Below are 13,706 nucleotides of genomic sequence, written 5' to 3' on the forward strand. Positions count from 1 at the left end.
AGGAGCCGGGCTATACGATCAATACATATTTCACGGTCATTCTGTGAATGTATTGATTTGATAAAGAACAAAAGAATAAAAAACTAATTTTCAATCATTTTTTATATTAATTCCAGTAGGAGATAAAGCTATACTAAATATACAGAGCAAAAATAAATAATTCATATCATACTGAAATTCATCCATAATTTGATAAAATAACACTTTGAACGTATGCTAGTGATAACATAAGCTTATTGATTGCATCAACTACAGTTCCGGAGCTTTTATTTTTATCATGGTCCTTTGGTCCGATGCTCTTTTATTTTATCTTTTAGATCTTTTAAAGATGAATTCCTGATAGTTTTCTCTCGTGGTCTAGCTCTTTAATTAATTGATTGCATAAATATGCTATATTAATGTTAGATAACAGTAGTAGCACAGGTTTCAACATTGTATGTAATCATTGAATGACAGTACCGGGTTCTGTTTCCCCCCCTGACGCTCCGACGTAGGGGACACCAACACAGAGGTATCCCGGAGGGGAGACGGGCAAACAGACAGATTTATTTACATCCCCTCCCTCAAGTGCGTGTTGTTTTGCATTCTATCCTCACTACTGGCAGAGGCTGATTCCGGTGCACCGCAGCCTTGAGTTTCTCGCCTCGTCTCAAAGACTACAGTTGCTCGCGCCCTCTTTGGCATGATGGAGTGGTAGAACACCTTGATTTTCATCATCGGGAAGAGAGAGCTCCATGCTGGATGATTGGGTTGTCTATTGTTAGAGGTGCTGTCTGTTGTCGTTGTTTCAGGGCTACCCAGCCCATCAACATGTTTTCTATAGTCAACCATTTTTTTTTGTTGTTGCGTGTGTGCCTGTTATTGGGCGCACGCACCTGGGTGTGAGAGTGTGTCCCAGATGGGGGAGTGAGGAGTGGAGACGGCTGGCACGTCGGTCCCCTCAGGACCGCCAGCCGCCAGGGGCGAGACAGACAAGGACCTGCTCTGGCGTTTCCATAAGCAGCTCTAACGGCACTGCACTGGCACGTGTCATAGACAGCATAAGTACAGTCCCCCTCTCCCTGAAGAACAGCCCACTGTGGCCCACAATGGATGAGTATAAGGTGGACGTAAAGAGGTGCTGTTCTGCTACTGTTCTGGTTTGCCTGCGTATTTATCATCTATCTGTTTATGTCTATCTACCTTGGTGTCCCGTCTGTCTATATCAATTGGGGTTTATATCTGGTGAAAGCACACACACACACACACACTCACACACACACACGCAGACAAAACACCGCGCACACACACACACAGACGCGCACACGTATGCACGCATCACATACGTATGTACACAGACAGATACACACGCACACACACCACACACACACGCACACACACACACACACACACACACACACACACACACACACACACACACACACACACACACACACACACACACACACACACACACACACAGATACACCTTGTTAACAGTGCCAACACCTCATTAGTACAATATGCAAATTAACTGGCATAAGGCCACAGGGTCATAGCATAAACTGGAGACAGTAAAATGGAACGTTGTGTGTGTGTTTGTGTGTTTGTGGGTTCATGTGTACCTGAGTTTGTGTGTATGCATGTGTGTGTGTGTGTATGCATGCGTGTGTGTATGTATGTGTGTTAGAGTGATGGAGCATATAGAGGACATGTGGGGAAGAGAGAGGAGTGTTGAAGTGGAACGCTGCCAATGATCACCTTACAGCACTAATGAATAGTAGTAACAATTGTCTCCCAGCCTGCAACTTATATCCATGCGTTTGGTGCACATTAAAAGCTTTGTACTGTATTTGTGAGCCACTCCAATTGTAACACAGTCTCTCTCATGCACACACAAACATATATCTACATCGATGCACACATACATATACACTGAAATGTAAATGCGCGTCACACAAACACACCTGGAACATGTAGACACACACACACACAAATTCAAACAGAGCAAACACAACCACACACACACGCACACAAACGATGAGCATACTTCGCCAAAATGCATGCTCACCACTTTCACAGCCACCCGATAAAATCATGGTTCCCATTCTTTGTGTGTGTGTATGTGTGTGTGTGTGTGCGTGTGTGCATTTTGTTTTTGTTATTCTTCTGTTTATTTCTTTACGTTGCTGTTATTTGTGTTCACTTGTTTATTTTGTCCATCCGTAAAAAGAAGCCATTATTTCTTCCTCCCCCCCCCTCCCCCCCTCCCCCCTCAGGCGAGAGACGACGGCGGCCATGGTGGGAAATTGCCCCAGCACAGCTTTGCTCAAGACCCCCCCAGGCTTGTCTACAAGACAAACAGCGATGTGCTTGTAAGGACAATCCCATTTTACCACCATCACCACCACCACTGCATAGAGTTTAAGTTTGATGGCTACAGCATGTTGTATTCTTAAAGGTGCTGTGGGGAAGATGTAAGATTTGTAAACAGAGAGCGAGAGTAAAAATAGTGGAGTGGAAGAGAGCGAGAGTTTAGTAATCAAGCAGCCCAACAAAAAACGTTTCACATTTCACACCATGTGAGTGACAGGCGAGATGGGTTTTCCGAACCACTCACGAAAGAGATGCCCTCATTGGTCAGAAATGAGGCAGGAGCGTTCTAAACTCTAAACCGGCTCAAACCGAAGCAGGCTTGCAGTCAACTCTGAAAATATACTCTTACTCTTCTTTCCCTCACTAATATCTGACGTACGGTCAGGCCATTGATCACAAATAACATCATGGTTATAGCTCTTAAATCCTAGCTACAGCACCTTTAAAAGCTGGTTATGGGTTCTTTGATTCATTTCACTGGATTGAAATATCAGATATTGTTCAAATATCAGATAAAGGTTACATAGAGTTAACAGTACTCTATTTTCAAGGCAGACTAAATCATGCATTTATTTCTCGCTCATTCTTACTCATTTATTTTAAGTTAAAACAAATTGTGTTTATTCAAGTTATGTGCACGTTTCTATTTGTTGTTTGTGGACCTCTGGTTTCTCATCTAAATCCATCATTTTATATATTTTGATTTATGTGTGGTCGGTTCACTTGTGATATCAGACAAATGTTGACCAATTCACATCTGAAGTTACCATCAAGTACTGACACACTTTGTACTTCACTGATCTCTGTTGCTGCATATATTTGATCCTACGGGCTCTTGGAATAATACAGAAAATATAAAAATACTTTAAACATATTTGTGTGTTAGCGAATAAGATATATATGAGGGAGAGAGAGAGAGAGAGAGAGAGATATAGAGAGACAGAGAGAGAGAGAAAGAGGGAGAGGGATAAGATAGAGCGAGATAGAGAGAGAGAAAGAGAAAGAGAGAGAGCCTACATATAATATTTTTTTCTCAAATAACATCAATTACATCAATGGGGCTCCAATACCGGTGTCAAAAATACCTGTATTCTTAACCCGCTATATAAGAAAGAGTATTCACATTGAAGAACATGTAGCTGAGACAAGTGAGACAAGTGATTGCCTTCACATAAGATTCCCTTAAGCATACATTTGTCGTAGACGTTGGATTACAGGTTAGTTGCTATCAATGAGACATGTAGTCACCATCGACAAAATTATAAAGTGTATACCTTCTTAACACACAGTATCAGACGTCCACTTATCAGATTTTCCATTTGTCTATTCTTTGTCTATCTATTTATTAAGTTTCAAATGAAAATAAATGGTATGCGCAAAATCAGCCAAGGCGATTCCAGGGTACCAAGCCTGTGCCTCTGTTGGAAAAACCTCCTCAAAAGAGATATAAAAGCCAGTGAACATCACTGACATGAAGGTTCAAGTGATGTCTATAGGGTGAAGACAAGAGGCATTGATTGGCTGCCAGCACCAATGCGAGTTGACATGAACCCGTGGCGAAGCTATAAGGTTGTTGTAAAACAATCGGTTAAAACTAAGGCGGCAACGGCTGATTGGTTCTGAAGGAAATAAATGACCATAATTACATTTAACTGCAAACATCTGTGTGAGGGGGGGGGGGGGGATGTTGCAAGAAAAAAAAAGAAAAACAACTCCATTAGGGTAATGCGTAGTGAGATTTCACTCACGGTGAAAAAAACAAAACCAAAAGTCGTTAAGTGCTCCCCATCTGTCTCTCTGAGTTGTGGAAGATTTGAGCACATTTATTATTTAACATATCTCAGGCCTACCCATCTTAACTTTTTTTTACTTTAACGTTGTCATGATTGATTGACTTAAGCCTGGGAATTGAAGAGAAAGGTTGGAGGGGAGGGGGGGGGAGGAAACCTGTGGCCTGATGTTCAATGGTGCGAATTTTTGCCCAAGGGCTGCTGCCGTACAGTGGGGTTTCAATCCTGACACTCTGGGTGTAGGCCTGTATATTATAAATATGTTCACAGTATATATTATATGCTGTTATATTGTGTATATTGTTCATTTGCTTTAGTGTTAATGTATGTGTATGTCTGTATACGTCCAAAAAACAATGAGGACATTTATAATTATTATTACAGAGGCATCCGTGAAAATCATCCAATCCATTTTAAGCCCTTTGTATTTGCGGTCCAAATCGTCCACATTCATTCATGCTACTTAATGATCTCTGACTCTTCATTGATATATAAAACATTTAAATACACCATTAATGCAGACAATATAGATTCAGACCCTCAATGTTTCAAATGAGCTAACTTTAAATATGATGCATTGTGCTAAATCCATACAGGCCCTACTGTTACACTTCTCTAACTTAAGAGGATAGCAATGACCTAAACCTTTTTAAACGGTTTACCAAAGTTAAATTCAGGTTCAGTTTGTCCACGACAAAGACTGATGGATTCCCCCAAGCAACTCCTTGTGAAGTTCCTGCCCCCCCAACCCCCCCTTACTCAATTGCGCAAAATGAAAACGTCGCCATGCGGTCTCCAAGCGAGCTTAAACTCCTTCCGGTCACTTCCTGCAGCGACTTAATAACATGCGGCAAGGGGATTTAAGGGTCCACGTGATGGATGGATGTCGTTGGGGCTTCAGACAACTGATTAATGCCTCAATTATCTGCAGTGAGGACCTGCCACTCCCCCGCCTGGGGGAGGGGGGGGGGGGGGGGGTGTAGGGGTGGTTGACAGAGTGAGCGGTGTGTGGCCTAACGAGTGATGCCTTGTTCGCGGGGGGGGGGGCTCGCCCACCACTATCTCCCTCGTCACCGCACTCATATTCATTTCCTCTCCGGAGAGGAGAGGGGGAAAAAAAATGCAGTCTTTTTCGTTGTTATTTATTTATTTGTGTCTCCGTTCTGGAAATGGTGGGCACCACCACCCAGACAGTGTGGCGGTGGGAGAGTGTGGGAGAGGCTGCTGAGGTCACTGCAGCCGTGAGCGGGAGTGACCCCTTCTTCGTTTTGAGCAGCCCTTTTTTGTCCACGGCGTCCGGGCGGAGGGTATGGTGTCCCTGCTGGGTGGCCTTCTGTATGTGGCCCTCTTTGTGTTGAGTAAAGGACAGCGCAGGCAGAGGCGGTCTGAGGAGTGGAGGGGAACACAACATGAATACAATACGAGAGGGGAGTCAGAAGTAGTAGTTACCGGTCACCTGTCCCCCTCCCCCAATTCATTTGGTCCATTTCTTCATTTTAACATAAGAGCATCGCGGCGCTTCTTGCCATCTCACACATATCATTACATCATGTGTGCCTTTTGTCTTTCATTTTCCTCTCTACAAATTAAGTCATTTAAGAGACGTTCAGGATCTTAAAGAGAGGCATGCCAAAGAAGGTAACCCACACGTTCTTGGTAAATGTGTTGGGGTAAACTAGGAGTGAATCTTCAATATTATTGAAGATGCATTTTTTATTACACTTGAATCACCCCCATCCGCCCACATTTATTTGCAGAATATAAGCGCCAACCTATAGTTAGTTATTCTACCATGTAAACATGAAGCAAACTATGCATTATTCATTCTAACCAAACCAAATAGACAGTGTTTTGGCGTTGCAACCATTAGATGGAACCAATCAATCCCAAGACCAAGAAACCGTTACAGCACAGATATTTTATGCCCTTGGTGATTGCCGCTTTGGAGTAAGCTGTAAAGTGTTTGCTTATTGCAAACAGAAGGTGTTAAAAAACATTTCTTTTTATGACAGAAACTGGTTTTAAGTTACCATGCACAGACAAAGTGACTCTACAGTAAGAGTTTAAAAGTTGACCAGTGTATTCTTACAATGGATAATTAACGCTCTGTAAAAAACTAAAATCATTGACACAGTACACATACACACAAACACACACGCATGTATTTTTTTATAAACAATCTTTCATCTTCTCTCGAATACAATCAAATCTTTGCCTCTTACGCCTGGTTTGCCTCCAGATGGTTTGCAGTCTGTGCTTTAAAGTGATGCTTTGGAGTTTCCCGAGATTGTATCCTAAACCATCAACAACATATTGTCCCTCCCTTGCATGCAGGATGGGTCGTGCTCAGGGGCTGTCTGTCTCACCTCTGTTTTCCGCCGCAGGTGTGCGACTGGTGCAAGCACATCCGCCACACTAAGGAGTACCTGGACTTTGGGGCCGGGGAGCGGAGACTGCAGTTCTGCAGCGCCAAATGCCTGAACCAGTACAAGATGGACATTTTCTACAAGGAGACCCAGGCCGCCCTGCCCGGGGCGCTCTACAACCCCGGCCATGGCGCCTCCTGCGAGGGCAAGGCCGAGTGCAGCGGCGGGGTGCAGATGCTCACGCCGGAGTCCTGGGGCGCCCCGATGGCGGACCTTCGGCGCAAGGCTCCCTCGCCGGGGGGCCCCGCCACCAGCTCTGCCCTGGCCCCCTCCACGTCCACCAACAACTCCCCCTCCGACCCCGGGGGCCTCTGCTCTCCGTCCTCCTCCGCCTCCGCCAAGGTCCCCACGCCGCGGCCCCACGACAACCCGGGCCTCCCCCCCCCCCCCCACCACCACCACGGCCTCCACGGGCCCCTGGGCGTCTCGTCGGGCAGCCCCCCCATGGTGATGACGCCGCGGGGTCCCGTGCCCCTGCCGCTGTTCATGGAGCATCAGATGATGCAGCACATCCGCCCGCCGTACCTCCGCCCGTCGGCCGGCCCCCACAGCCCGCTGGCCAACCCCATGATCCCCGGCGGCGGCCCGCCGCCGCCGCCCCCGAGGAACTTTGGCCCGCCCTCCAGCCCCATGCACAGGCCCATGCTCTCCCCCCACGGCCACCCCGCGGCCAACCACAACCACAACCCCGGCCTCCTGCCCCCGCACCCCGGCCTCGGGATGCCCGGCATGCCCCCTCCGTTCAACATGATGCCCAACGGACCCATGCCCATGCCTCCCATGATGAACTTCGGCATGCCGTCCCTGGCGCCCCTGGTGCCGCCCGCGACCATCCTGGTCCCCTACCCCGTCATCGTGCCCCTGCCGGTGCCCATCCCCATCCCCATCCCCATCCCTTACAGCGGCAAGTTCTTCAGGGACAAGCCCGACTGCGGCGGCCCCGTCCCGTGCGCGTCAGAGTCCTCAGAGGCCTCCGATTCCCGGCCCCACTCCCGGGGCTCGTTCGGCGGGGATAGAGTGGATCAGAAAGGAGGTAAATCCGTCTCGCTGTCCCTCTCCCCCGGATACAGCCCGGGTCAGTTGAACAGCGGCCCGGACAGAAGCAGAGCGCCGGCGGTCGACCTGACGGCGAAGGCGGAGGACGGCCTGAGGAGTCTGTGTTCGCCGAGCGGGGCCGAGGTGATGGACGGTGTGATCGATTTAACCGTGGGCCAGCGCTCGGGCCAACAGCCCGTCATACACAAGACGTTGCCCAGGGTTCAGGTCAAGGTAGAGAGGGTCGAGAGGGACGCGCAGTCGCCACATGTTGCGGGACCGGGGAGGGACGGGGGAGACGTCGTGGTCGGGAGAGTGCGGACTCTCTTGCCGGGCGCCGCGACGCACGCAGAGGATTCCACCGTTTCTAAAACGGCGGCGTCATCCGGCCGGCCCTGCAGCGCCGTGCCCGCCACGGCCACGACCCAGCCCGGTGACTCCAGCATGCCCGGCTTCCCCGGCCAACCAGCCTCCCTCAGCAGGGATCTACGGACACCGCCCCGGCCCCTGTCCCGGGTCTCAGCCCCCCCTGCTGCCGCCCCGCGCAACCTCATCATCAACGGCAGCGGACGGCACCCGCCGCCCCCGCCCGCGCCCGAGTCCTCTCCGGACCGGGCCGTAGACGGGGTGGGGGTGGTGGGAGAAGGGACGGGCGCAGGAGGACTGAGGGAAGGCCAGGAGGTGCGGCCGGCCAACGGGGAGCTGGAGAGGGAGGCCCTGAAGGAGAACAGCTGCTCGGTGGCCGTCTGGGAGCCGGGGACACGGAGCCTGGCGGAGGAGGCCGAGTCAGTCCCGGGGGAAGGCAAGGCCGACCCCGACTCTGGGCTGGACCAGGACGAGGATCCTTACTCCCTGCCGCTGCTGCCCCCTGGTGGCTGCGTGGTCATTCAACCCGTGCCAAAGGCTGACTCCGACAAGACGGCCATCCTGTCCTGCTCCATCAGCACGCCCCTGCTGTCCGCCGCCGGGAGCCCCGACCTGGAGCCGCCGCTGAAGAGGAGGTGCCTGCGGATCCGCAATCAGAACAAATGAGGTGAGGGCCATGGCGGGACAGGTCGTCGGCCCGTGGGTTCCACATCCCACAACCCTGTGCCCCCAACAAGCGGTCTGCTTGATAACCTGTCTATTCAAAAATAATCTATAACACAAGATTTATGTGTATAATTTGACTGAACATTTGCTTGATTGATATGAAAGACCCCTAAAGATATTCTGATTACTTTGGGCGTTAACCAGAAAAACCTACAGTATGGGGTTACTAACCCTGATGTTCCCTATCTTTTGTGTCTCAGGTCTATGCTCTGAGGAACGAAGTGCCATCAACCAGCCTTGTGCTTGCTCCGGAAGTCCTCTTTGCCCCTACATCACTTTGGCCGAAACCCCACCACAACACCCCACCCTGGTCCACATAACAGCACCATATACTGTTACCAAACAAATGACACCCAGCACAGCACATTACCATCAACAGTCCACTTTACCAGCACGGCACAACAGCCGTCGACGGACGTTTATCTGTAAACATGGAGGACCAGACACTCGTAGACTCATCGATTTACTTCTCATGGACAATGTTGCCAATGTTCAAGTCAAGGTCTGTTGAGCACCAGAGCTGCACACTACTGTAGGAAACAGAGCACAAGAAGGATGTTCAAAGCCACCAATCTTTTCCTCTAATCTGGAGGCCTTCAGCCTGCACTGCCCCCTCCCCCTCCGCCCCCCCCCCCCCCCCCCCCCCCCCTCCCTCCGCCCCCCCTCCCCCTAACTTCTCACTTCCCCCACCGTCCCTCCTGTTAAAAGCCAGTACTCTCTGTTAAGCCTGCTGATATGAAGAGAGATGTATTGTGTTCACTCCTAGAGTTGTTGCTGCTGCCGCGGCCGGGGAACAAGGGGTTTAGGATCCCTGAAAGGGGTTCAGTCTGCTACAACCAGTGTCTCTTTCAATCATGTGTGGTCGTTTGTTGGATTCTCCCCAACGTGTAGATATATGGATAGGCAAGAATTCACTAAGATTTCGATTTTTTTACCATTGCTTGTTGGCAGACTTGACTTGATCATAGACGTCTTGAGTGATGGTGATGGTTTTGTGGATGGAAAGGGGCCAAGCGCTGAAGGATAGGGGACCCAGGTCTATTTTATGAGCGGTGCAATTTGATCTTTTATTCTAGGCTCCTCCTGAGCAGTGCAGATGACATATGATATCTGTTAAAGGGGACGCAAGAAAAAACGAGAATGTTTTGTGTGGAAAAAATGCGGTTTCTTGAATCAGCACATTGAAGGACAATCAGGGTTGAGATTCACCAGCAAGTCATGATATTTGGGTGGAGTCCCAAAAATAACCCCCCCCCCCCACCACACAAAATCCCTTAGATCAAAACTACACGTGACTAAAGTGTGACTAAACTCCAAGCCTAGTACATGTGGTCGTTGCGACGGCGATCAGACAGAACTGACGCAGCTTGCCATTGTGTGATGGGTTTTAAGTAATGCAGGTCTGGTGGCTCATCTTTCCATCTCACAAGTAAAAGTTGGTGTCTGTTTCGTAAGGCTCTCTGAAGTGATTGCACTACCAGAACTAAGAGGAAGGTGAAGACAAAAGGCCTCTAGGGTGAGTCTTTTAATGAAGCAAATGAAGGAGACCCTGAAGCATACTGGTTGGAATTAAAACAAACAAAACCATTTATAAAAATAGCCCTAAAGAGTCAAATAAAGCCCTGTTAATTTGAAGTAGGGGAGAGTATAATTCTAAATGTATTGTTCGATCTTTCATTGACATGCCATTTTACTCATTTGTGTTGCCAATTAAATTGAACATGTGCAGTTATTGCCAACTATTTATTTAGATATGATTTTTACAGTTATTATAAACCATCTGTCACCCACTTGCCTACTCAAGAGTTTTGAACAGTTGGGAGAGTTAAACTATACAACTTTCAGCCATCCTATGTTTGTCTAATATAATATGACTACATCTTAAGCATGTACACATGGAAGGAAAGTTGCATGTTTGGTTTTGATTCCTATGGAAGCCGGTATAATTGAAATACTATTATTATGACATATTGCCAAAGTCGTCTTATTCCCTCAAACAATGCAACAAAAATGCCACCTGTTTTGTTTTTTTCGTGGCAGGGTTATTTAATATTTTGACCCGTCGATGTACAGTTGCCAATTTAAAGAGCACTTATCGAAAGCACTTGGACAGAATTGGTTTATGTATTGATATTAAAAGCAGTATTAGTCTATTTATCTGCAGAGCAAACTCACTTAACATAGGCTAATGATGACTTACAGACTAAATACCATACTTTTCAAAACTATAACATGGGACACAAGCATCTGTTTTTATATCAAATGATCCCAAGACAAAAGCGAGTGGCAAGTCCGTCCTATCCCAATTATCTCATAATATTTTGTTTCCATGTTTGTGGATGTTTTCCATTGCTTGTCATACTTCTTTTACATGATGCCCAATATGTCTCAATGTGACACAGACATTAAGAAGCAGACATGCCTGCATGACACACCTGCCTAAAATGATGTGTGTATACATGTTTTAAATAGAACATAAACACTGTGCTACTCTTTCTGTCACCACAACAGAAAGGGTACATATGCTTTGCATTTAGCCTCAACGTACTGTTTGGCAAGGCCTGGCCTTTGTCTGACTGTATGCATTTCTCTCATTCTTCTTGTCTATTTCATAGCGACTATTGAGGAACAACTTGAAACTAATATATATGATGTCTCTCACTTTTCTGTCATTCATTTGTTGCATATCTCTTTCATTTTCCATGATGCTTTACTTATAAATTCATCTGTGTCTAAGTCAAAGGGGTCGTTTTGACAGTTTGACCAAATCAATTTTAAAGGACAACTTAATATACAAAATTAAAGAACCAAAAAGCCACCTTATGATGAAGAAGATATTGAGACGGTGGAGCTGACACTCACGTCTCAGGCTGGCGCTGATCGATTGAAGGCATTTGAAGCACAGATTAAACTGTCTGCCTCCAAACTGTCTGTCTTTCTGTCTGTCTGTCTGTCTGTGCTCCCGCCTCACTGTGAGAGCCTTAGAATACGACAGGGGCAGCCGACCCTCTTAGTCCTTTATCTGACAACAGATAAGCCCTTATGTTGTATTTGAGTTCATCCTTCTCTGGTAGAAATTCCTCGACTCCAAGCTGCTCTGTTTTTGTCATGCAAATTAAAAACATGTGGTTCTAAAGGCACAGGATCAGTTGAGCTTTTGGAAAATTGGTTGTGTAACTCCAGCAGCTCTGCCACACATGCAAACACAGAAACACACACAAACGCTTGCACACACGCACACCAATACACACACACACACACACACACACACACACACACACACACACACACACACACACACACACACACACACACACACACACACACACACACACACACACACACACGCTGACATGGGTGTGGCTAGCATACTCTTTTTCCGCTGTGAGTGTCAGTCGCTTTGTGGATGATATACACGTTGGACAATGGTGTACCCGCCCACTCATGGCTGGTTAGAGAGGGACCACTGCAGCGGTCAGACTCATGACAAATCCCCAGCATTCCCCCCCCTTTTTACAAGATGAATGATAAGCCTAGTCAAGAGCCTGGATGATGAAGGGAGTATTAAGTATTAAGTGGTCCACAGATAATTAAAAAATACATGAAATTACTTTGTGACACTTTTCTGAAACTAACGGAGACGTCGCCTTAACTCTTGCTTGTATAATCTCTACAGATAAGACAATGATGCTTGCTCGTCCCCTCTTTGTACGAAAAAATCCACAAAAATGACAACTTTGTTATCTTGCTAGTGTCAATGTGTAGATAATCCGCTTTTCTGTAACATGTATCAACCTTCACTTTTTTGCTAAGAAAAGAAAAAAAGAAAAAAACAAGACACAAAACTCAAATTCCCTGTTCCTCAAACATCCGATCTGTTCAACGTTTTTACTTGGTGGTGGAACTGTCATCTTTTTTGTGTGCAGATTTTATAATATTATTTATTGTTGCAAATTGAAAAAAGCTGTCAAGGTTGTTTGAGCAGAGCATTCTATTTGAATGTAAACGCCCGGTAAATAGTGAAACGCTTTCTTTTATAATTAAAATGGAGAACACAGTGATGGCGGATGGTCACTGTCGTCCTTAATGAAGTTGTAACGTATACATAACATAGCCACGGTTTGTTTGCTTCAGCAAAGCATTCTTTTTGTGTTGTAATCGTATTTGTTTTATCTGGTGATTTGCTCATGAAGAAAATAAACAAGAGAGACCCACATACTTTTGCTGTTCATACTGGTTCATGTGTTTTGTTATATTCAAAATGTGCAAGGAGCATATGCTGTAGTGCACATTTATTTTTATCTTTATAGTTTATAGGCCTATACTTTTTAGTCTAAATGTAAAAAAAATAATGATTATCAGCCATATGTCAACTTGGTAGCATGTGTATGAAAATGAACACGTTTGATAAAATGATTAAAAAGCAGAATGAATGAAGAAGGGATGATTGGTACATCTGTGAACCGCAGGCTTTAATTAAATAAAAGTTTCAAAACTTTTTCATCGCAGGAAGCATCATTGCTGTGAAAGTATTGCTTTGATAAAATAATAATTAAATAAGTGAATTGGACCTTTTTTTCCCCAGTGATGTCTTTTTATCGTGCCAGACATACAAATATGAATTTGTCAAGCTTAGCTATTCATATTCCAAAGTTGTTATTTGAGTGCAAATTTTTTAAAATTACTCACGCACTGTGTTTCTGAGAAGATATAATTTTGGAATAAACATAATTTCTGATCGTTCTAAAGAGGTGCTCTAGTGCCATCTTGTGGTTTTGTCTGGAGTAATTACATTACATGCAATTTTCTGCCAAAATATTATAGAACGTTTGTCAGGAGACAAGATAGAAAGGAAGGCGCTTGCCCCCAGGCAATTTCCATGGGATGGGTCACATGTCGCTAAATAAATGCTCTGATTTTCCCGCATGAAAGGTAACTCAGTGGCATAAAACAAGATAATATATATATTTTTTTTTAATGAAAATCAAATTAGGCCTACCACCTACTA

At 46.1% G+C, this 13,706-nt stretch overlaps 1 protein-coding gene across 1 annotated transcript; it reads left to right on the forward strand.

The window, feature by feature from the left end:
* The first annotated feature begins 1,039 nt into the window (after positions 1 to 1,039).
* sobpa (sine oculis binding protein homolog (Drosophila) a) lies at positions 1,040 to 12,927 on the forward strand. Its single transcript, XM_060051896.1, has 3 exons — positions 1,040 to 2,354; positions 6,530 to 8,639; positions 8,899 to 12,927. Exons 1-2 carry the CDS (start codon positions 2,103 to 2,105, stop codon positions 8,636 to 8,638), a joined length of 2,361 nt encoding a protein of 786 aa, XP_059907879.1. The 5' UTR covers positions 1,040 to 2,102; the 3' UTR covers position 8,639; positions 8,899 to 12,927.
* The last annotated feature ends 779 nt before the right edge of the window (positions 12,928 to 13,706 follow it).

This window comes from Gadus macrocephalus, chromosome 5, assembly GCF_031168955.1.
Source record: "Gadus macrocephalus chromosome 5, ASM3116895v1".
In the NCBI taxonomy this organism is placed as follows: domain Eukaryota; kingdom Metazoa; phylum Chordata; class Actinopteri; order Gadiformes; family Gadidae; genus Gadus; species Gadus macrocephalus.